The following is a 22,586-nucleotide window of genomic DNA, read 5'->3' as shown; positions in this document are numbered from 1 at the left end:
ATATCAGAAACACATAAAAGTATTATGATACTCACCTTAAAATATCTTAAACCATAACTTTGTAAATACGTAAATGCCTTAAGCGGTGAACTGAAAAAAAAAAACCTTTAAGATGTTGACCTGACATTTTACAGAACTGACAGGATCCCCACCTAAAATCCTGGTGCAAGACACCAACAGGTCACCTTCATGGGTCAGGAGTGCTCTCCCCTCAAATGACATGCCACATGACATCCTAAGTTTGTGTCTGCAGCATTACAAAATGTGAACAAATAAAAGTGTGATTTTTTTTTTTTGCTAAAATGACACACAGATGTGCCTAAAAGAGCAAAAATCAATGCACAAATAAGTTACAGCAACATATTATTTAAAAGCGAGGGTACCCTCAACATCTATTTTTTAGGGCTTCTGGGGACGGGATGAATGTTCCTACTGCCAGCAGGGCAGTAGTCGTGAGATATGAGTTATGTGCTCAGTGGAGACTGCAAGCTGGCCTCCGGGGTTAATCGGCACCAGAGGAATGAGACAGCTGAGAGCGCCATCGCCCAGCCGCATCACAAACAGAGTTCTGTCAGCTGAGCAGTGAGGACACATGGCGGCGCAGCGAAAGACCTGCTGACAGGCGTGGGACAGGCTGATGGGGTGGAAACAGAGGGAGCAGCTAGGAGATCATGGGACATGGCGTCAGGGGGGGATGCCAAAATCCAGCGTGCCAACATTCTGCATGCTGAATAAAAAAAAATGTGAAGACAAAAGAGAATGACACATAAGTCAAACTTTATCTGGACTGATTAAAACATCACCTGCTAACAGAACAAGTTTACAGTAAACGCAGTCCTATTTAAGCAAATCTGTGCAACGGGTCTGGAAGACTGGTTCCACATCCAGGCTTTTGGGTTAGAGTAATAGACGTCACTCTGTTACAGTTAGGAGTAAAGGTTAGAGCAGAGAGGAAATTAATGGAAATCTGAGACAGGGTTCAATTACATGTTTTACTGAAGTTCCTAGTGGTCATAATAAAAATGTAGTTTCCACAATGAATACATGAATAAAGCTTATAAAATCGATGACAGTATAAATACCTTATGTACAGCAAATGTTAGTTCATAAATCAGAGGAGGCTTTCTAGTTTTCAGAGCTGCAGTTTGTGACATGATTTATCTTCATTCAACAAAGTTTAAAAGTGATTTTGAAAATGAATGCTTGTTTAACGTTTCCATCAGAACAACAATTCGGATAAAAAACAGAGGTAGAAGCGGATCTGGGATAAATTATATTGTTTCAAAGTTTTCCTTCCCCTTTATGCCTACAGTGTATTACGGGTTATTTTATTTTCTTCAAAACTCTGCTGTGGAGCTTGCTTTAAATTCTGAGCACACTTTCAGTGGTTTCCAACACACACAAGTGTCGTAACGCTCCGATGTGCGCACACCGTCATTCTGTTTTAGACACAAATTTTTCACAAATTGCTCGTCGCCCATTTTCCTTCATATATTTTTGTATTACAGTCACAGCTTCCTCGTCGTGTCCCTCCTCTTCCTTTTGACTTAGTGGTCTGGGGAGTGTTGGGATGCTGGCCTGATGGTCTGCAGGTCAGCGGGTCTGAACTGGATTGCCTCCTGAGCCTTTCTTGTGATTTTCAGTTCAACTACTCAACATTGGCTCTTACTCACTGTCCTACTGCATACCAAAGCTTCTGTATGTCAGACCAACATTTTTGTAGCACTGGTTACTTAACATTCCAGCCTTGGCACACGCTGGCTGTCGCCCTCATGTCCTCCCCATGTCCGGTGCCTGTGCTGCCAGGTGCAGCACTGCAGTCAGTCTGCTGGCCTGGTTGTTTTCTGTGGCAATGCAGGGGCGCTGAGTCATCCCAGGCAGGCCAGAGCTTCAGGACTGGTAAAAGTGGTGGTAGTGGTGATGGTGTTCATGGTGGTGGTGATGTTCATGCCGCTGGACCACTTGTGCCAGTCCACCCTCATACAGCAACACACTTGGGAGGTCCCTGACCTGCTCTTTCTCCACTATAGGTCCCGGAGAGCCAAGAGAGCCTAAGGCCCGGTAGCCTTGGCTCTCCTTGGATCGCTGTTTGTACTTGCGGTAGGGGGCTGCCGACTGATGAGGGGGCGTCTGGGAGGGCAGAGCCGGGGGAGGCGGGGCGCCTCGACTCCTCATCACCCTCCCACTGTTCTGTGCAGGCGGTGTGCGGCTGTGAGTCTTTGGAGAACGAATGCCATGCCGTCCGGCGTCCTGGCCTCTGGGCCGGGCTGGGTGGAGGCTCTCTGCAGCAGGAGTGTCCACAGCCGACTGCAGCCTGCGGTGGTGCGCGTGGGTGTGTCCGTTTTCTGGTTCATGTGAGCGAGAACGGGCCTGGTTGGATGAGCGAGCCTGAGCCTCTACCTTTGCTGGTTCTGCAGCAGGACCTGTCCCAGAGAGAGAGAGAGAGAGAGAGAGAGAGAGAGACGATGATATTATTCTAAACAACTCTCAGCAAAACATTTATTTCTTGACTGAACTGTTTGATGTTGGCAGTCAAAACCTGGGAAAGTAAACTAACAATTATTTCAGTATTCAATTATTCTGATGATTAATTGGGTAACAAATTAGTACATTATGCAGATTTTTCATTTAATCACTTCACCCTTTTTATGCAATATTAACAAAACATTATAAAATGCAAATAAACAATTAAATTCCTTTTGAGAAAATATTATTTTATATAATGCCATAACATAGCAGATCCTTTAGCTTTTTGATCATTTGTAGCTAAAAAAAATACTTGTAACATCAACATGTGAAAAGTTCACCGCTTTCTGTTTGACTTAACATCAATTTTGTATTAGCAAATACTGAAATAATTTGCTGACTGAATTTGTACTTTTAATATAACTACAAAGCTTTCAGTGACCTTAAAACCAAAACCGTGAATGCATCACTGTTCATGCTGTTGATTTTTATAGATCAAAACTAGTGAGAGTTCTTCACTTATCTCTATACACTTACAGTAAACTAAGTTAACTCTTCATAATAACATTGTCATGATCCGTGTTTCTGTGTATTTATTTTAAGGTTTTTCTGTGTTCAGTTTCTGTCCTGAGTCTCTGTTTCTGCGTCTTCCCCGTTGATTGTTTCCCAGGTGTGTCTCATTCCTTGATTACCCTCCCTGTGTATTTAGTCCCAACTGTTGTCTCTGTCTCTTCTCGGATCCTCGTCGTACGTCGAATGTCGTTTGTCTGCCTGCCATCACAGTTGAACTGTAAAGCCCTGTGTTGGTTTAGCTCTCTTATTCAGTCCTCTGTCTTTCAGTTGCTACCAGTAATTAGCTGTGTGCTAACTCTCTACCGTGCCGCCTGTGTTGGACTGTGCTTGAGCTCTCTTTATTAAATCATCATCATCATCAGAGTCTCAGCATTCGTTCTCACTGCCACAAACCACAACTCTTGACAAACATACCGTCAACACAAACTTGCAGATACATTTCAGATTATTTTGAGACATTGACTTTGCGGCAATTCCTTCTCCACAAGCATGTAGTGACCGTGTACAGTTGATTGCATTCACTCCCAGACAAAATGACGACATTCTGTTTTGATTTGAGACTTTTTGCAGATTGTTGTTCTAAGCAGAACCTTTTTTTTTGCCTGGTGTTCAAATATGAAGGTCTTGTGATGTAAAAACACTTTGTGGGAGTTCTGCACTTTACTTTTTGTGAAGTATGAAATGTCCTTGCTAGCCCTTAACAGTAGCTACAAACCTTGGTTTCATTTTTTTATCCCAATTTCCTAGAATACTTCCTAGAATAATAAAAGTATCAGAACTCTCTTTAGATTCCTAAAAGACCAAAAAACTATTGATAGATGTTAGATGCTTCATCAGTTTAATAATTACTTGTTCAGTTTCATAATCACAAAGCTTCCTCTCTCAGCAGTAATTAAAAGAGAAAAACCCCCAGAGGTATTAGTTTGATTAATTTTAAATTAAGTTGCTTCTCAAATATTTTTCTTAAGATCTTTGGTTTAAAAAAAGAGTTGTCTGAATTTCCAGACATCTATGCCTTATCATCACAGTCTGCCAAAGTCGCAGATGTTAGAAATTTAGCTGTGTCCATAGTGTTAACCTGGACCTTTTGTGTAATTCTTCTCACAGACAAACAAACAGGCATTGCCTCTGGAAACACACTGACTCTACATTTACACAAAATAGGTAGATACAAATTAGGTGTGTAAAGCTCAACGCAAAAACTCTCCAATCTTATTTCAGGATCTTTCCCTTTTGGAGATCCCAGACACAGAGGATTCCTGTTAGCACTTTTCCTACAACAACACAATAATGGCATGTCATCACTGACTGGCAGATCAAGGCTGAAACTTTTTCAACTTTAAAAATTTTCCCTCACACCACCCCGTCCTGTTGATGGACTTTCCCCTCAAACACTCGCTGTATTGTGCTTGCCTGAACCCAGATGTTTGTGCTGGCGAGGTGCGCAGAAGGCTGGTCGTCCCACCTAATGGCCCTGAGCAGGTGCGGCAGTAATGACGGGCTTCAAAGAGCCATGGTCTGCCTCCCGTCCTCCCCACCCGTCTTTGCCCCGGTCCACTCACCAGCTCCAAAGCGGGATGTGTAGTTTTCAATGCCTGCAAGGTCCAAGTAGTGGTTCCTGCGTTCCAGGTTCTCGTCCACACAGTGGCGCTGGCAGCCAGACTGGGTGTGGTGGTCGCTGTGGTGGCGTCTGTGGAAATGAGTGGCACCTCTCATTAGGAAGCAGTTTGGGGAAGATAAACAAGCGTTGCTTGTGATCAGGCATAGACGGGACAACTGTTACAGAGCTGGAACTGTTACATCTCAAGTCGCTGAATGTGGACAGAAGAAAAACAACAGAGGTTTTGTTGTGCCAAACAAATGATTGAAGGTTAGAACCTCTTAAAAAACAAAACAGGACATTTATATCTCCATAAAGAAAAGGATGTACAGGTACTTCATAATAAATAAGAATATAACTCAAAAGTATTTTCACAATTCAAATCAATTATTTAGATTAATTACAGATAAAGTGATATAAGCATAATAATATGCTTTTTGTGTGTTTTTATGTGATGGCAATGCTATGGCCTCCACAGTCGTACCGCTGTAACTGGAACTTTTCATGAGCATTATAAATGACAAAACATCTCTCTCTCAAGCACAATAACATGAAATTTGGTAGAAGGAAAAGTGTGGCAAAAACAAATGTGAATCAGCAGCATGGATAACTGCACATTAGAGAAGACTGTTAAGTAGTTCTCACTTAAGAGTTTGGGGTACGGGTGCATCAATTTATCGGTCATCCAATTTATCTGTGCCGATTTCCTTAATTTTGGGAAATCCATGATTGACCGATTTTTACATATGAAGCCGATCTTGTCCACCAATCTTAGCTACCTCGGCAAAGGTCTAAAAAAGTTTAGGCTTTATAAAATCAGTGAACCCCTAGTTTGGGGGAACTTAACATATTGGTGACATCAGCTACAGCTGTAACATCACTAGTTAAATCACTAGGCACATGCAACATCAGAAGAGTCTTTAGTTTGCTAAAAAGAAAAGTGTTCAGTGTTTTAAAATCACATTTTCTATTTACGGTAAATACAGCATTTGATTTGGACACAAAGCTCCCAAACTCTGAAACAAAAGTGGAGAGCAACAGAATCCAAGGGGCTTGAAGTCCAGGATGAAGTTTCCATAGATAATCTGAGATAGAGGTTTTATTGAATCTGTTTTAATGTTTTGTATCACTGCCCAGTGCGGCAAGTCATCTCTGGCCAATAAACCAGACTTTGGACCCAGGTTAAAGTGGCTGGTAAAGTTTCAGGGAGGAGTCAAATTCAGCTTGTGGACTTTAATAACAAGCTGCTGCCGTGGAAGGCAACCTCTGTCATCGTCTCCTTAAAAACTTACAACTTCTTCCTCAGTTCAATGGCATAAATGATCTTCAGTAAAAACCAAGAGTAACAGACTTTCTTTTTGTACCTGCTCCTTTTGTTATGCTTAGTCGGACTTGACAGGATTTACAGAATTTTATGGACTGCAGATTTATTTTCCACGAAGGATAAAGAAATCCAAACTGATCCCTCTTCTGACAAGCTTTAATAAAATGTTAAGTTCATCTTCCAGGATGACTTGCCACTTCATCGCACTGACAGAAGCGTATAAATATTTCAGTGGTGGTATTTTTTATTGTTAATCCTTTTTGACAGGTCTTATACAATTAGTCAAGTATCTTCTCTTAATTTGTTTCATGTTGTTTTGAAAGATTAAGCCATCAACATTAAAACAAATAAATGCTTAATGTATAAATGTGCATTGTATCCAAGCACATTAACAAAAAGTTGAGTGGAAGGAAAAAGTGTACATAAACACCCCAGGAATGCTACTGGTCAGTTACCTAAATGCACTGGTGGAGTAATCACTGCAAAAGGATCACTGACCAAGTATTGAGTCAATTTAATATATACTGTATTACTTCTCAGTAGGTCAATAGTTCTGCACTTTTTATAAAATATTTTTAATTGACCTAATGCAATGTTTAAATTTCTGATAAACTAAATGTTGTGTTTCATTAGATGCAAACCATCTAATGTATTTCAACTAAATTGTTGAAATACATTAACCTTTTGATGAAACTTGGATTTACAAGGATGCAGATGTAAGGTTTTTATATTGTAGAGATACCAGAAGCTCCAGAACGTGAGTTTACAGGGAGCTGGGCTTACCTGAGGAGCGCTCGAGACTTCTTGTCTGCACTCTTGAGATCATCGATGCACTTGTCATTTTTCTCCCTGGAGTGGGACATGTCTGAGAATGCACAAAGACACAGGGGGCTATTACCAAAGGGAGCAATGCAGAGAAGCCACACACACCCCCACACAACACCAGGCACACAAGACTCGGAAGAAAGCAACCTTTGTTTTAGGGTTTCACTTTGAAGATCTATAGATAAGGAAAAACAACAGTGCTTCATTTATTCTATTTTCAACTCCCAGCCTCTTATAAGGAGCAGAATACCATAAAAACCAGGCTGGTTTCAGCAATAGTATTATTAGGATGTGGGATCTGATGCGATTTGAAATTAGCATGAAGGCAATCTTTTCAAAGCTTCCTCCATCTGAATCTCCTGACAGATATTTATAGACAAAACAATAGGATGCAAACACTCAGGAATATATACTTTTTGAGATATTTTCCTCTGACTACTTGTTTGCCAAGTCGTCAGTGAGGAAAGTTACGTCGAACGCTGCTATATTTTCCCCACAGCTCTGAGAAAGGAGGACAAAGAGAGGGGGAGAAAAGGGGAAAAAAGGGGAGTACTGGAAAAAAGAAAAATGGCTGTGGTTATCAAAAGGACTTGGCACATCTCTTAAGGTTTCTTTTAGGGTATTTGAAGGCGGCAAGGGAGGGGAGGGGGCGCTCTCTCTATTTCTCTCTCTTTCTCTCTCTCTCTCTACGCAGTCACCCCCCATCATTAAAAATGAACCCCATTGAGTGGGAGGGATGGAGCGATGCAGAAACTGCAAGGAAACAAAGCTCTGACAGGCCTGAAGCGACCGCCTTTCTGCATGACAACAAACAAGTCTCTGAGTGAGCTGTCAGCACAGATCCACTGATGGAACTTCAGAGTCGCCTCTTTTCTCAGCAGCTGCCCCACACTGAGTTAACGTGGCACTTACCTGTGGCACCCTGAGCACAGCTCCTCCACCGCTGGCTTGAGTCTGGAGCGACGGAGAGCTTGACCCGCAGAGTCTTGCTTTTGCCAGGAGAGTGGTTGACCGAGGCGTCCACCACCTCGTAGATGGTGTGGAGCAGGCTGGTGATGTCCTGTAGGGAAGAACAGGGGCTAAATCTGAGAGGGCCCTGGAAAAATGTGAAACTTTTCACAAACCTCGATGGACGTTATTGGAAATTTTTTATAATATACAACCACAAAGTACAGCATAATTGTAAAGAGGAAGAAAACAACACCTAATTCTCAAAATTATTTTACAAATAAAAACCTGAAAAGCTTGGCATATATTTTTACTCTTATATGTATGTATGCCCTCTATTGTTGTGAATTATGCAAGTGAACCTGGAACAACTGGGGTTAAACTAGAAACAGAAATATTTATAACTATCTTTTTGACATCATCTATATAACCCATATTTTTTAGAAAGCGGAACTGTTGGTTTTTCTGTCGACAGAGCTGTGGACAGAGTTACCACATGTCTCTCGACTTCTTCTTTCCTGGTCTACACATTGTTGTGGGTGGTCATGTTTCACTAGGCTTGCAGTTGTAACATAAGCTTTCCATTTGCACATAATGCATTGAACAGCTCCCTGAAATGTTTAAACTGCACAAAGTTGTTTCAAGCATTTGTTTGCACTGGATGGCTTTCATGGGCAGATCTGAGTGCACTTGCACACCGCACAATTCAGATCTTCGTTTAGGAAACTCAGAAAACCACGTATAATTTGCTTCCACCTCACACTTGTGCTGATCAGTCTCAGTCTAACACGTGACAAACACTTTGAAAAAAAAAAAAAGAAGTCTCAATACTTTTGTATGGAAATATATATGTTTGTGTTAATTATTTTCAAGTAATGCTTTTTGTATCAAGTAATGCTCACATGCTGAAAATCATGAAAGATAAGAAAAGAGTGAAAAAGTTCAATGTTTCAGTGTTTTTTTTAAATTATCTGAAATTTTAATCCACAAAAGCAAAGGACATTAAATGTCTTTTGGTATGGATTTTACAAATACTTTCAGAACACACAAAAAAATTAAACAGTAAAATAAATGCTTCCTGTGTTTCTCATTTTACTTTTTTCTTCAGTGAAGTGACTAATAAAAGCATCATAGTGGAAGAGAAAGCTTTTTCTCCCTCACCAAGTCACTGTCTGCCGTCTCAGGAGCCACAGAGCCACAGGCAGCGCCAAAAAACTGCACAACCAGCCTCACAGAGGAGTGCTGCAGTCTCTCTTCACCGATTCAAGTTGTTCTAAAAAAAATGCTTTTCTGGATGTTTTCTCAGATCTCCATCCGGCAGATGCAGGCCACATTGAGCAGCACCTTCGCTGAATTTAGCTACAGGAGAGTGAACGCCACTTTCTTCTGGCTTTGTTTTATTTGGGGGTGGTTAAGTGTTAATGCACAACATGGATGTCTTTATTCTCCAAGATGAGGTTGAATATTGATATTTTTAATTTAATTAAAGGAAATGCTTCTGTAATGCAGAGGTTGAAACCTAAAACTGAGTGCTGGTAAACATTTGGGTGGACCTCTTGTCCCTTTAAAGAGCTACAATCAGCTGTTTTAAGTAAATATTACCTCTCGTGTAACTTTGCCATTGTTGTCAAAATCGTAGAGGGTAAAGGTCCACTCCTGTCTGTTGTCCTCCTCCACAGACACGGCACACTCCAGCTCCTGAAACAGTTTCATAAAGTGCGCATGTGAGTGCACGTCCTGCCACTGCCCCAGTTTTACCCGCAGGGGGAAGTGATAAACCTCCCGCTCTGCGTTGACACTCACTTCAAACTGGAGCTGTTTCTGTGGCCCCGCGGGAGACCGGCTGTCCCTCTTCTGCATCTTCTCCTCCACGCAGCAGCTGTCTGTCTTCTCCGGGGGTAGAGCCACTGCGGCAACACACACAAACGCACACAGCAGTGAGCGCCCGGGCACAAAGATAAAAGGCAGAGCCTGAGGACAGAAACGGTGGGTGCAGTCTTAACCTGAGGACATGTCGTCCCTTTCTAGTTTTACTTGTAAGCTCATGCTTCCACGTTTGGCAGCTGAAATTAAGATGCGGAACATCTTAAAGCCTGCCTTAGAGCAAAAATGTACAACACAAATCTGTCTTTTTTCTCCAACTTTTTTATTAATAGTGTGTTTAATAAGCGGAATCGCTGTTCGGGGACTTTTGCATTACTAAACAACTAAATCAGAGGTCATTACTTTGGCTTTGCTGGGATGCTCAGATCCACAAAACCTGTAGTTATTTACAGTATTCATGATCCCGATCAAAGGCTGCAGGAAATCAAAGCACAGTTTGGCTTTCACAGTTCAAAAATAGTTTTCATGTCAGCAATCAGAGAAAAACAGATCTGAGACAGAGTGTGGTCAAGCTGAAACACTTTTAAAGATTCAAAAAATGTGATGCCTGAAACTCCCTTCAGGTGCCTCTACCAGCACTGAATTCACGTTTATGCTTCCAGAGTAAATTAAATAACTTACAATATAATGAATGCATCAACAAATATGACTCAATAATTTATATTAGTTATAACCTAAAAGAGATAGAGGTAAATACTTTGCAGTGATTACAAATTTTCCAGTTTCAGGCAGAATTTACAACATTTCTATTTTAAATGCCTTGGTAATTCAATGACCTGGTGGTGTCATAAACTAACAGCCTTAAAAAGCATAAGACACACAAGCCCTCAGCATCACCATCCTCCATCATACCTAACAATGAGCATGAGATGTTTTTCCCATATATCCATTCTTTGTTTTATGACAGACCTAAATGTTTGTTGCCTTCCAGTGAAGTTAAGCAAACAGAATAAACAAAGAAACAAGAGCGACAGCAAATGACCCTGACAAACTCAGTCCAGTGTAGCTGGTGCCAATTACTACCATGGTGGAGGTGTCACTGGAAACCAGTATTGAAGGATGGCAGACCCAGAGTCATAAAACACTGATTAGATGGTCACATTACACACAGCATTATTGAGTTAAAGATTTGAACAGTATGTCAGGAAAGAACCCAGAATCTTAGCATATGTGTCTCTCTGATTCCTAATAGAACAACAAATCCTTTGGAGACTCAGTAAAGGTACTGTCTGAAATAAAGTCAAAATAACAATGAATTACATGAATGGGGAGTTAATAATCCAATCTATGAATTTGTGCAATCCTTGTTTTTCTTCATTACAAGGGATTGATTTAAAATGTCCAAAATGACAGGTCACACTGGCATGCTATTGGATAATTCAATGTCACATGGATGCCTGTTTATCATGCTGGATCAAAATATTACAAGGATTCCTATATTTCAAGGGTCTTATCATGGTTGGAGTTTGGGTCAGAGCTAAAGGGGGGCATTAGCTGTCTCTTGTATGTGGGTTTCTTCACAAGTCCACATAAGTTACAGTTAAGCAGGAATTTTTATGCTCAAACCTTGCAGATTTCTGTAGGTTTGTCTCAGTCATGGCTGCTTTATCAGCTCCGTTTAACATGGATTAAAAACCTATGCAGTACATTCACAGTAAACAGAGGCAGCACACACCCATTAAGTCACACAGACCACGCCCTTCTCCCCCATCCTCTCATCCTGCCGCACTTTGAAGTTCCATTCTCAAACCTTTTGGAAGAGGATCAGACCAGCTGTAAAACAGAATCATTAATTAATTAAGCCAAGTCAAATTTGAAACGCTGTTTGTTTGTTCGCCAATAGAGCAGACACAACAGACCAATCTCTTTCCTCCTGATCCAACGAAGATCAAAGCGGACCTGGGCGGGGGAGAATGCCAGAAATGAAAGGCTTCATCCCAGGGAGCTTTTACCAACTTTTTGGAGAGGAGCAACACTTGGGGTCCTGCTGTCTGATCGTTTGAGGTGCTCAAAGGGAACATTGTGTGCAGGGGTAAATATGTTCAGTAGCAGACTCAATATGGCGAGGAGATACTTATCTTGGAGCTAATGAAATTCCGGGCGGAGTAACAGTAATCTGCTATCACCCTCCTTCCTCGCTGACCCCTTCCCCGTCACAGACAGAAACCGGCTCCCTACAAGTGAAACTGCAGCCAAGGAATTGGCCACACATCAGATCCGAGGGGCGAGACGAAAACAGCAGAGGCTGGCACCCGCCGCGCTTTCTACACACGTGCAGGATTATTTTTCACACGCATGCAAACCATGGCAGGTTGGGAGAGCTGCCACGTACTATGAGGAGTCGGCTGATCTGAAATGCCGTGTTAGACATAACTGGGTCTCATAAACACTGACAGCGGTAAATTACTACGAAACTCTCCAGCATTTGAAGAACTTCTTTCAAAATATAACTTTTATTTCAATCACTGAGGTTCTTCAAAGGCTGTTTGTGCGTTTGCATATGAATCCAGGTAGTAATTTTGCAACATATCCTTTGGGTTCTTTCATCTCAGATTTCATCTCATTTCCTTTGCAATTTTAGTAGAAAAGTTCTCTTTTAATCCCCCCAAAAAACTTTCTCCGGATGTACTTCTTTCTGCCTTAAAGAAAGAAGTCTTTCATCTCCCCTCAATGTTCTTTTGTGCTGGCTGTCTGTATTTCCTCCTTAGTCGTTTTTTTTAATTTGCTCTACTTTTTATTATCACTGAGTTATCTGTAAATCATGCAGGAGTTCTTCATAGTTCCCTGTATGTGTTAACTAGTATTTGTTATGTAAGAAGTCAATAGAGGTTAAAGGCTGGTTACAGGCATCAAGGTGTAGTAGATTGATTGACTGAGACTTTTAGAAAGGCAGGAAAGTTCCCAGATTCTCACTTTGCCTGTTAATCTCATGGGATGAATAGAGCAGTGTAGACTAATTAGCAACATCTGTCTTCAGGGGAGGACAGCTTTTACCAAGACACATTATCTCTCCTCTTTCTGGTACAACCCAGGGAAGCTGAACTAAAACAAAGGTAAAATTTATTTAACTTTTCTTCCAAATTCTGGGCCGGTCTCGTTAAATGGTAGATATCAGCCTGCACCTCACGTCCAGCACTGTCTTTAAATGGGAGGGAGACTTTCTCCTCCCAGAGCACTTAATCCAGGATCACATCAGAGAAAAAGATGGAGGAACTGAAGCACTCTGCCTACAGCAGCTGAAGAGTGGCAGATAAGAAGTGAAGGGGGCCTTTGGGAAGAAGGCAACATGAGAGTTTAAAAGGGGACATTAAGGTAAGTTAAGGTAATTTTATTTATATAGCACATTTTCAGCAACAAGGCAATTCAAAGTGCTTCATTAGAGAGTGGATGGGGAAAACGGATGACAGACTAATTAAACTTAATCAACAACAGAACTGAATAAAACTGAATTAAAGTGGAAATTGATACAATGTTAAGATTTGTATTATTATCGGTACTTGCTCATTTGTTTATTAACTTGCTCTATTTTTTGTTTGCTTTCAGGAGAGAAAAGGGGAGAAAACGTTTGCTTTGGTGAAATATTATATTGATGTTTGCTTTGCTGTAATTTGCTAACTAAAAACTAATGAACATATCTAATTAAAAGTGTAAACTGAAGCAAAACCAACTGAATGAGTTGGTGTTTTACATGAGAATCAGGCTTACCTTCTAAACGATAGTGTTCATCAATGATCCCCTCACCACACGGATCAACCAATGAGTCCTACAGAGACAGAATAAAAACAAGACATACAAAATCACTGTTTTGCACTCATGTAAAAGAAGTCATTACATTTATGTCAAACAAAGAGCAAAGAGCAGCCTTCTCAAAAAGTTGCCCTTACATCACCAACAAAACACCAGCATTTAAATTACAGCTTTTGCATATTTATATATGAACAAAGTTTGACAACTGCAAGCTGAGCTTAAACAGCAGTGGAAAGTTTAAAGGCACAGTAATTGCAGGACTCCAGCAAAATGAGCACGAGATTGGCAGTTAGATTTCAGATGACGAAACAAGCATCTAAATCACCGTCTCTGACTGTACTGGACTCTGAGCGAGAGGTCCGGTAGTAGAGCTATTTCTGTGGGTCACTATCATAATCGAGGGATATGTCCAGGCGGGTTGTTTTTATCCTTACTTGGGACACCATGCCTGTTGGTGCATACCACAGAGACCGGAGGGACATGTGATCCACAGGCTTAGCTGTGGAAAATATCTGGCTCCGGTATCCGTGTGGTGCTACAGTCATTTGGCTGGAAAACCATTACTCACATACTGACAACCACAAAACATTCACACGCAGGCAAAGATCTACCAGCAACATTTCTAATGTAAACAATCGGTCTGCTAGTCCTAGAGTCAGATTGCTGGTTAAACAACGTGCCTAAGCATGTATTTGCAATACGTCCATGCATTAAACACAATTTGCTGCAAATAAAGCATTTTGCACACAAAACATTGAATTTCTGCCCATTCTTCTTTGCAAAGCAGCTCAGATTGGATTCCAATGCTAAACTTATATCATAGATCAAGGATCCTGGTAGCATGATGCTGCCACCATGGCTTGTTTAGGCTGATCTGAAGTATTACTTTTCCAGCACACAATTGTTGAATGCAGGCCAAATACAAAGGAGACTGCTTATTTAACACATAAAATCCCCCCAAAATACTTTTAAAATTCTTGTTGTTAGATAAGGCAACATGTAGAAGTTCAAGAGGCTTACATACTTTTTACAAGATTGTGTAAATGCTGCATCTGAATATAAAAAAATAAGACATTTATTCCCTAATCAACAAACACTGTATCCATTTGCATGCAGGTATTTAAAACAGTGATGTAAATAAAAAATAATTCAAGTTCTAACAAGGTACCACAATAATAATAAATAAAAGAGATTCCTTGTAGGTTTATCTGCATGTTTTTATGTTTATCAAAACATAAACACAAAATAGTTATAAAAATAGTTGATAACAATCAAAATTAAATACTCATTGAAAAATTATAATTATTAACACATTAATAATAAAAACAGGTTTCTACCACTAGCTTTGTGATCTCTAACTATGTTAATGGTGTCCTTGAATGCCTATTTAAGTTCAAAGCCAATGTGGTCATTGTATAAATGCTGGTTTATGTGTCAGAGTGTGAGATCCAGAAAGGAAAGAGGTCAGATATTACTATTATAACCTTCTGGGTTTGATGGTGGCCACAGTGCAGCACTGTGGGTGGCCTCAGTCAGAGAACAGTGCTGAATGAAGACATAAAGGCTGATGCACCAAAACAAGCAGCTGGGATGTTGTATTTCCTGTTTGTGATGTCAAGTCAAGATTTTTATGACCCTATCTGGATTCTAAATATAAGTGGTGAATAGGGGATTAAAAAAATACTTTTACTATTTCTTTATAAATACTGTTTATCATTATAATTTCAGCATTGCTTAATGTTTATCTGCTTCAGTTTGAAAGGCAAATATAGATGCAGATAGAATAGATTGCCTTGCTTTGCATTTGGTTTAACTTATAGACGTTTTAGCCTCAGTGCTGTGTGTGTCTGTCTGGAATTTGTTTAATTAACAATACTTTTTTATTCACTCTAATATTTGCACAAAATCATATTTTGTAAACCAAATCTCCAGCGTCACAAAACCCCTCAGTCTCTGATGGGAACCGTGAACCACGCCAAGCCTGCTAACTACCTAAATAATTCAATTAGCTTTCTAAACTTTGGCATACTGGATAACCAGTGTTGACTTTCACAATCACCCAATTCAACAGAAATAATCACATCAGGTTGCCTGGCATCAAAAGTATATATTAGGAATCAACTAATATAGGGGAACATGTAAAACTTGCATGGCAGCTCTGATTGAAAATTCACAAAGAAAAAACACCAAAGAAATTCCCATCTTCAAATTGATTTTTGTGTTTTTAGAGAAAAGTTTTAGAGAGGTTGGACACTGTCATGAGAAAAAGGGACAAGATGAATGTACTAACTGGTTTTTGTCAGTGTTGATGGATGAGAGTTTTATTGTTAGTAAACTGGGGTTACGTCGGGATTTACTTTGGTCATTATACAAATACAAATGTCATTAATTTAAAAAAATTATAGGTCAGGATATCACTTGATAGGCATAGTTCAAGTGTTTCAAGCTTTTGCAGAGGTTTACCAGAAAAGCACAACAGACCAGACCGCACAAAAATAAGCCATGATTATTTTTAATATTCCTGCTCTTACTGTAAAACAAGAAACAAATATGACTTGTAACAAATTAACTCAATTTTTTAAAGATAGGTTTGTCCTCCAAAATCTCACATTTCTTGAAAACTATACAGAACAAAGGTATGAAAAGTCCATTTTAAAAATGAATAAAAGCACTGATCAGCTCTTATACTGTGAAACATTGTGGGAATGGTTTGGACCAAATAATAATTCCGTGTTATAATAGCCGAGAAAAATGCTTGAAATGGTTGAAAATCTCTGGCAACACTTGAAATGTAGCTACCAATTCACAATTCAGTCACATGGGAGACATCAATCTACTTCGGAAAGAGTAAAGAGGTAGTGACACACTCCTGTAGGACCCTTGAAAAGTCAGAGGTCACAGAAGTAGTTTCAGTGCCCTGAAAACCCAAACCTCAAAATGTAATAGTACAACACCCGCGTTTTTCTAACACTGGTTAGAAAAACTGAATTTTCTAAGATTTGTTGTCCATTTCTTTCTGCGTTTTGTTTCAGCTTAATAAATCTATCCATGAGACCTCCAGCAATGAGTCACTTTGGTCAGAGGTGCAGGGTTGGTTCAGGACACAAACTAACAAATTTCACTACCCATGAGACCAGCTAAAATAATTTTCCAGACATGGCGTTTAATGGCCTGTGGAAAGCAGAGCGTGAAGCCTTTTGCTTTCAATAGCAGCCAGATTCTTCAGAGCTTCTTTTGGGACTCATAAGAAGGAAATGCCCCTGAGTGTTTTAAAGTAGCTAAATTCCTTTCAAAGGAAGTGATTTATTGCTGGACCTCTTCACTGAATATAGAGCATCAGTGCCATTCACAGGCCATGATCTATTGTTGTTGTTAGGGCTGAAAACATGTTTGCTTTGCTGTCTAGAGCTGTAATTAATCAATAACCCACTTCATGGTTATGGTTAAGCCAGATGAGTAAATTTTGCAGTAATAACACTGACTGAATCAAAGTCATTGATGGGGTCATTCCTTTCTCCTACAGTAATATCAGTCACAACAAAGTCAAATCATGAATCATTTTTATCAACGAGAAGCTGGTAAGAATCCAGAAGTAGAATCCATCAAAACATTTCTGATAATAACTGAATTTAAAGCTGGGGCTTTCATTTTTAAATCTAGAACAATTTTTCCACCACTTTTCAGTACCAGATAGATACTTTATTAGAAAGTCATGAGATTGTGATGTTATTTGTCATGAGAAGCAACAACAAAACAAACAGCAGCATCAAAAAAATCCTGACTTCGCCTGACTGAAGCAGTAATCATAAAACATGATATAACTCAGAGTTTGACAAAGTTTGACAGATTTACAGAAACAAACTTCCCTATAAAATAGCTAAAGATTGGCATAATATTAAAACACAGATCTCTTTAACCACCGCGAGCAATAAAACGCTGCCTTTTTTAATCAAAACAAATTAGTTGAGTACAAAATTTAACACTGGTTTTCTCCAAGTGAGACTTTGACCCCTCATCAAATTATAAGAATGACTAACAGTCACATGCTGGAATACAATAATATTTGAACTTAGGTTCAAAGTTTTCAGTTTTCTTTTAAAATAATTTCAAGGCATTTTCAGGTTATACTGCAGTGCTCACTTTATATAAAGACATCGCAACATAATACAGAGAAATCATTACTAATGAATATGTTAAAAAAATATTTCCCATATTTCACTACGGATTCTATTTTTATGTAGACTTATGAGAACATATGATAGCATACATTTTTCACAAAATCTTAACCCTTTTTTGCATCAAAAGTGTTTAAAATATTCAAAATTATGCACTTCAAGCTGTTGGTAAAAAACAGCATACTCTTGAGTTTGTAAAGATAAATCAGAAAAACTATCTGCTGAGTTCATCCAGAACAAAAACAAGTGAGCGGGACAGCTCTGTTTAAAAGAGAAGCTGCACTTAGTATGGACCAAGAGTAAAACAGAAAGTGAGCCAGACAGCAAGCACATGCTGGGAGGAAACAGACTTGGTGAGTTTGGACACAAAGTTGCTTCTAGCGTCTTTCTTGCTCTGCCTTACTTGTGTCGGCAGACACGGTTCCAGTGGGCCAAGTTTTTTCTCTGAGGCTGTCACTGAAGCAAAAGGGTACATTAAAGTGCAAGTAATAAGTACTTGTGTGTGATTGTGGGAAAGTCCCACAAGGCCTCTCAGTCTCTATGCCGTCTGCCTCCATGACCCACCACACAGTCTGACAATTTATGCGGCCGACGACAGCTCCCCCTGATCGCTCGCCAGGGCTCAGTGGAGGCAGGCCTCCGGAGCAATGGCAGCACTACTGGCACTCCATCAAAAACCCAGGAAAAATCTCATTAAGGCTGCAGCCTGGTGCCTCCTGCCCTGCTCTCCACCCGGTGGAGGAATACACCTTTGGGATTCCAGCGGTCAGAGCAATGGTTAAAGATTAACAGAAATTACGTCAAACAGGCCAGATATTAAACAGGGAAAATTGGGAAACTGCTGCAAAAATACATGTAGTTTTTGCTCGGGTTGCTGACATTCACAAAAACGAAAGGAAAAAAAAGTGTTAAAGAGGTTGAAACTAAAAATTAAATAATTTTCAAGCTGGTTTTACATCCCATCCAGAAAGATAATGTTTGAAAAATTACCTGATAAATATGAAAATCAAATACATGCATTTGTGTAGCATGTTACACCAGAATCATATGTATGCGAAAGCACGTATATCATCATCATTTAGAACAGTGGTCCCCAAACTACGGCCCGCGGGCCGGATCTGGCCCTCCTCCACATTTGGTCCGGCCCCCTGAACAATGCCAAAGAGCATTCAGATTTTTTTTCATATATCGTATTTTCCTGACTATAAGCCACTTATATGTGGATTTTTCTTCAACCACCAGGGGGCTCTTTAGCAGGAAGTGAATCATTGGAAGTCAAAATTGGGAATAAAAGAAGAAAGCGCCCATTAAAACAGAATTAGGTTTTAATAGGGAATTGAAATTTGAGAATCTTGTTGATTACTTAAATAGCATTGAGGGGAAAAAGAAGATTTTTTTAAAAAAAATAATACTGGGATCATTATGAGAATTTGAGGTATAGATATTAGGATCCAGTAGATGGCAGTAGTGTAACAATAATGGATGCAAGCTGCAGTTGAAATCTAAAGAAGAAGTAGCAGCAGAAAAAGAAAAAGAAGAAGAAAGCGACCATCTTCATTTAGCACGTGCTAGTAGCAGACACGAAGGATCAGCACTTTTACTGTTACAGTTACCGTTCGGAAACTACCGTAATTAGTTCAGTTAAATCTAAACTTGGCAACTTTTTCTTTTTCAACCGTAATAAATGTGAAATTCAATTGACCTGTTATGACTCAAAGTTTGGGTGTCCGCTCCCCTCTGCTGCTGCTGCATCGTTGTGGAAAACCTGGAGCGGAAGAGAATATCTGCGGCTTATATGTGCATGTTTACTGTTTTTTTTTTTAAAAACTTTGGGGTTGTGGCTTATAGTCCGGTGTGGCTCATAGTTTGGAAAATACGGACAATAATCCTTCCTGGATTTATTCTGTGAATAACCCAGAGAGGGTTGGTTATTATTTATTTCATTAATAGTGTTATTATTTATTTCCTGACTTTTGTTCTGTGAAGAACCCAGAGAGGGTTATTTAATTGTGCTTTCTGGAAAACAATACATTTTTACATTTAGGCACTCCTGCAATCGTCACACTTTTTCTGTTACAAACTGACTCCGGCCCCCCACCAGAGAAGGGAAAAGTTATGTGGCTCTCACAGGAAAAAGTTTGGGGACCCCTGATTTAGAACCACATAACAAGAACAGGATTAAGGAGGAACCTAAACTGAGGAAAGAAGATGCAACATAGTTTATGCTACACCTCAGATATTGAGCATCACATGAGCATCTGACCTCAGAGTTTGTTTGTGAGCATAAAGTTTCATTTGTTGGAAAATGTTTATCCAGTACTTTTTTTTCTTCCTTTTTTTGTGTCTTCTGTCAGCATAGACAGAAGACACAAAGATTGTGCCCAATCTTTGTGGACACCTGATGGAATCTGATATCCAAATATTATGTAATCACCGGATTACTTCTCTCTCCAAATAATAAATGTATTGTTTGGAGAGAGAAGTAATCTGGCATTAGTTGTCAGTATATTCTAAAACGTGTCATTCTCAATGTTTGAGCCAAAGAACCTGTGCTCTAGCTGTACTTAAAATGTTTTGGTGGTGTGACACTGTGCTTAGAATAATATAATGACATATACATGCTATGTTAAACCCTCATGAGTAAAACCAAACCAATCATGTGTGAAAAGGTGAAGTTAAAACCACCACTCCATTGCTTACTAACATAAAATTAATTTTTATGATGAGTTATTATGAGCAACATGCTGACGTATGACTATGCACATCAGAGGAAAAACGCTGGTCAGAACTGAAGCATAGCTACTGTACCATAAATTACGTCCAAATTACAGGTTTTGTCACATGCAAGGAATTTCAGACAGGCTGATAACAGAACGCTTTTAAATCCCTCCAGGGGGTGTTTGTTAGCTATGTCTCCAAGTTACTGCTATTTAACATTTTGATAACTTTGTTTTCCTCACTAGATAAATGACCATATAATTCTTCCTTTTATGAACACAAATTAAAGTTGGAGACTTTGAGCACTTTCGTCTTGGGTGGCCAATGTGTAATGAATTGATGCCCAAGTTTGGCATGCCAAAAATAACATTGCAGCTTTTTAGTAATTTGCTGGTGCCTTTTTATGACCACTGGGGGTTACAAGTCTGAACATAGTGAAAAGAAATTTTGAAAAAGGATGATATATGGTCTTCAGTATAGACTGAATCTGCCGTTGTGTTTGTTCTGAGCCTAATAATCTTCCGCACCTAGCAAATATAATGATTTTGATTTATTTTGTTTGCTTAATAAAACAAACAGCTGTATTGTATGGGGACTTTTGTACGGTTCAAGTCCACACAAATCTACAAAGCAACAAAAATTACCTCTTATTATGCTCACAGCTGTAAATTAGATTATAGGTTTGCTATACCTCACAAAACTCCTCAAGAGAGGAAGTGAGTAAACGTATACACCAGTGGTAATTTCAAAGGAACACGACCCTTGGAATCTGGAGTGGTGCCCATCCTGCAAAGTGTGGTAAGAGTACTGATGTAGCTCAAGGAGAGAGGGGGAAAAAAAGCACCAAGAGTTATCATCAAGCAGCAGTTTAGACCTGGCTCCAGGCTGCTCTCTCACTTCTTTAAGCTGGAGCACTCCTCACCTTCCAGCAACATTAAACAGCCTCACTCAAAGTGCCACGTAGCAGTAAAACATGACGCCCAGAGATGGAGCCAAGATAGAAGGTGTTGATGTGAGGTGGTGAAGCAACGCACTGCCTCTGAGTGAAGCTTCAAAGGGGATCGTTTTCACACATGAAATAAAGATCTCAGATAATCATATAGCGTAGTAAAGCTGACGCGAGACACAGTGGAACAGGAGATTGGGATGATTTTCAGACAACACCTTCACAGTGGCAGCCATGACAAGTCGATCTTTATGCATTTTTCTTCAGCAACACAATATAAATCAGGATTTCTTTTTTTCAGCCTTATTATCATGTGATCCAGTGAGGCAAGGTATTACATTTGCTCAAAATTTTACAACAAACTGGTCAAATGCACAACAGCCATATCATGTGCAGTGTGCAGTTTATTTTATCTTTTCTGTTTCAAAGTTTAATTTTATGCCTTTGATAAGAAATTCAAAGCCTTTCCAGAGGTCACATATTGTAAATCTTTTGATGTTGAGCCTTTAACGCCTTTCAGTTGATCAAAATATAAGATAGATCATTTTATTGTGAAGCAACTTGCAGTACTGTGCCAAAATTAGGTGATAAAATTCCTACTCAAATATCTTGTTGTTTGCTGTTTCGTAGTAAAGTACCATAAATAAACTAAATAGAAAAACAAGCACAGTTATTAATAGACCTATCCAATTTCCTTCCAATTATAAGATCCAGCAATATGATTTGATGTTGCAACTTCAAAGAGGGACATTTTCCTTCCAGACTTGGTGGCCCCATGCCTGACACCCTTCAGTCACGTCACACTCGCCTCTCTTCCTGCACCCCAGGAAGGAAATTATAGCCATGGAGTTGGGATCCATCACCAGGCAGGTTGGAGTAAGCAGCTCCATGATTAAAGCGCACATGGTCAGCAACACACAAAGCTAAAAGGGTCTGAGGAGTCCACACATGCCTGAGGCCTTATCCTGTTAAGGTCATGCTGGGATGCTCCCCACACACACGCTCACACACGCACACACAAATACAGATGCATGCAATCATATTATGTTATAGAATTTATAAAGGTAAAACAAAAAAGCATTTGCTCCCTCAGATTCCTTCTGTTTTAGGAATTTTTGTCACCTTTACATATTTCAGATAATTAAACAAATTTTAATGCCACTCTAAGATAGCCTGAGTAAACACCAGAAGAGGTTTATATTAATTATTAAAAGCTATTCAAACCAATGCTGCCCTTTGTGAAAAGTAAATGTCCCTTAAACCTAAGTACCACTCTTAGTGGCAAAGATTCCCATTGAGAATTTGAAACAACTATGGACCAGTCTTTTAAATCGGTGTGGAAGAGTTTGACTCGCTCTAATTTGAGGAATTGTTTTAACT

General features: G+C 39.6%; 1 protein-coding gene across 2 annotated transcripts in view; it reads right to left on the bottom strand.

Annotated features, from left to right (window-relative positions):
• Positions 1–973: 973 nt before the first annotated feature.
• nkd1 (NKD inhibitor of WNT signaling pathway 1) overlaps positions 974–22,586 on the bottom strand; it is a 35,484-nt gene continuing 13,871 nt past the window's right edge. Inside the window, exons 4-10 of one of the 2 annotated variants that reach the window (XM_007552160.2) lie at positions 13,326–13,383; positions 9,540–9,643; positions 9,339–9,434; positions 7,701–7,848; positions 6,747–6,828; positions 4,602–4,729; positions 974–2,423 (exon numbers count right to left, since the gene is read on the bottom strand). In XM_007552160.2, the coding sequence (XP_007552222.1) occupies positions 1,891–2,423; positions 4,602–4,729; positions 6,747–6,828; positions 7,701–7,848; positions 9,339–9,434; positions 9,540–9,643; positions 13,326–13,383 (1,149 nt within the window). In that variant the 3' untranslated portion in view covers positions 974–1,890. The other variant, XM_016671561.1, reaches the window with a different exon arrangement.

This window comes from Poecilia formosa, unplaced genomic scaffold (genome assembly GCF_000485575.1).
Source record: "Poecilia formosa unplaced genomic scaffold, Poecilia_formosa-5.1.2 Scaffold46, whole genome shotgun sequence".
Lineage (NCBI taxonomy): Eukaryota > Metazoa > Chordata > Actinopteri > Cyprinodontiformes > Poeciliidae > Poecilia > Poecilia formosa.
This window is presented reverse-complemented; position numbering and strand designations above follow the sequence as displayed.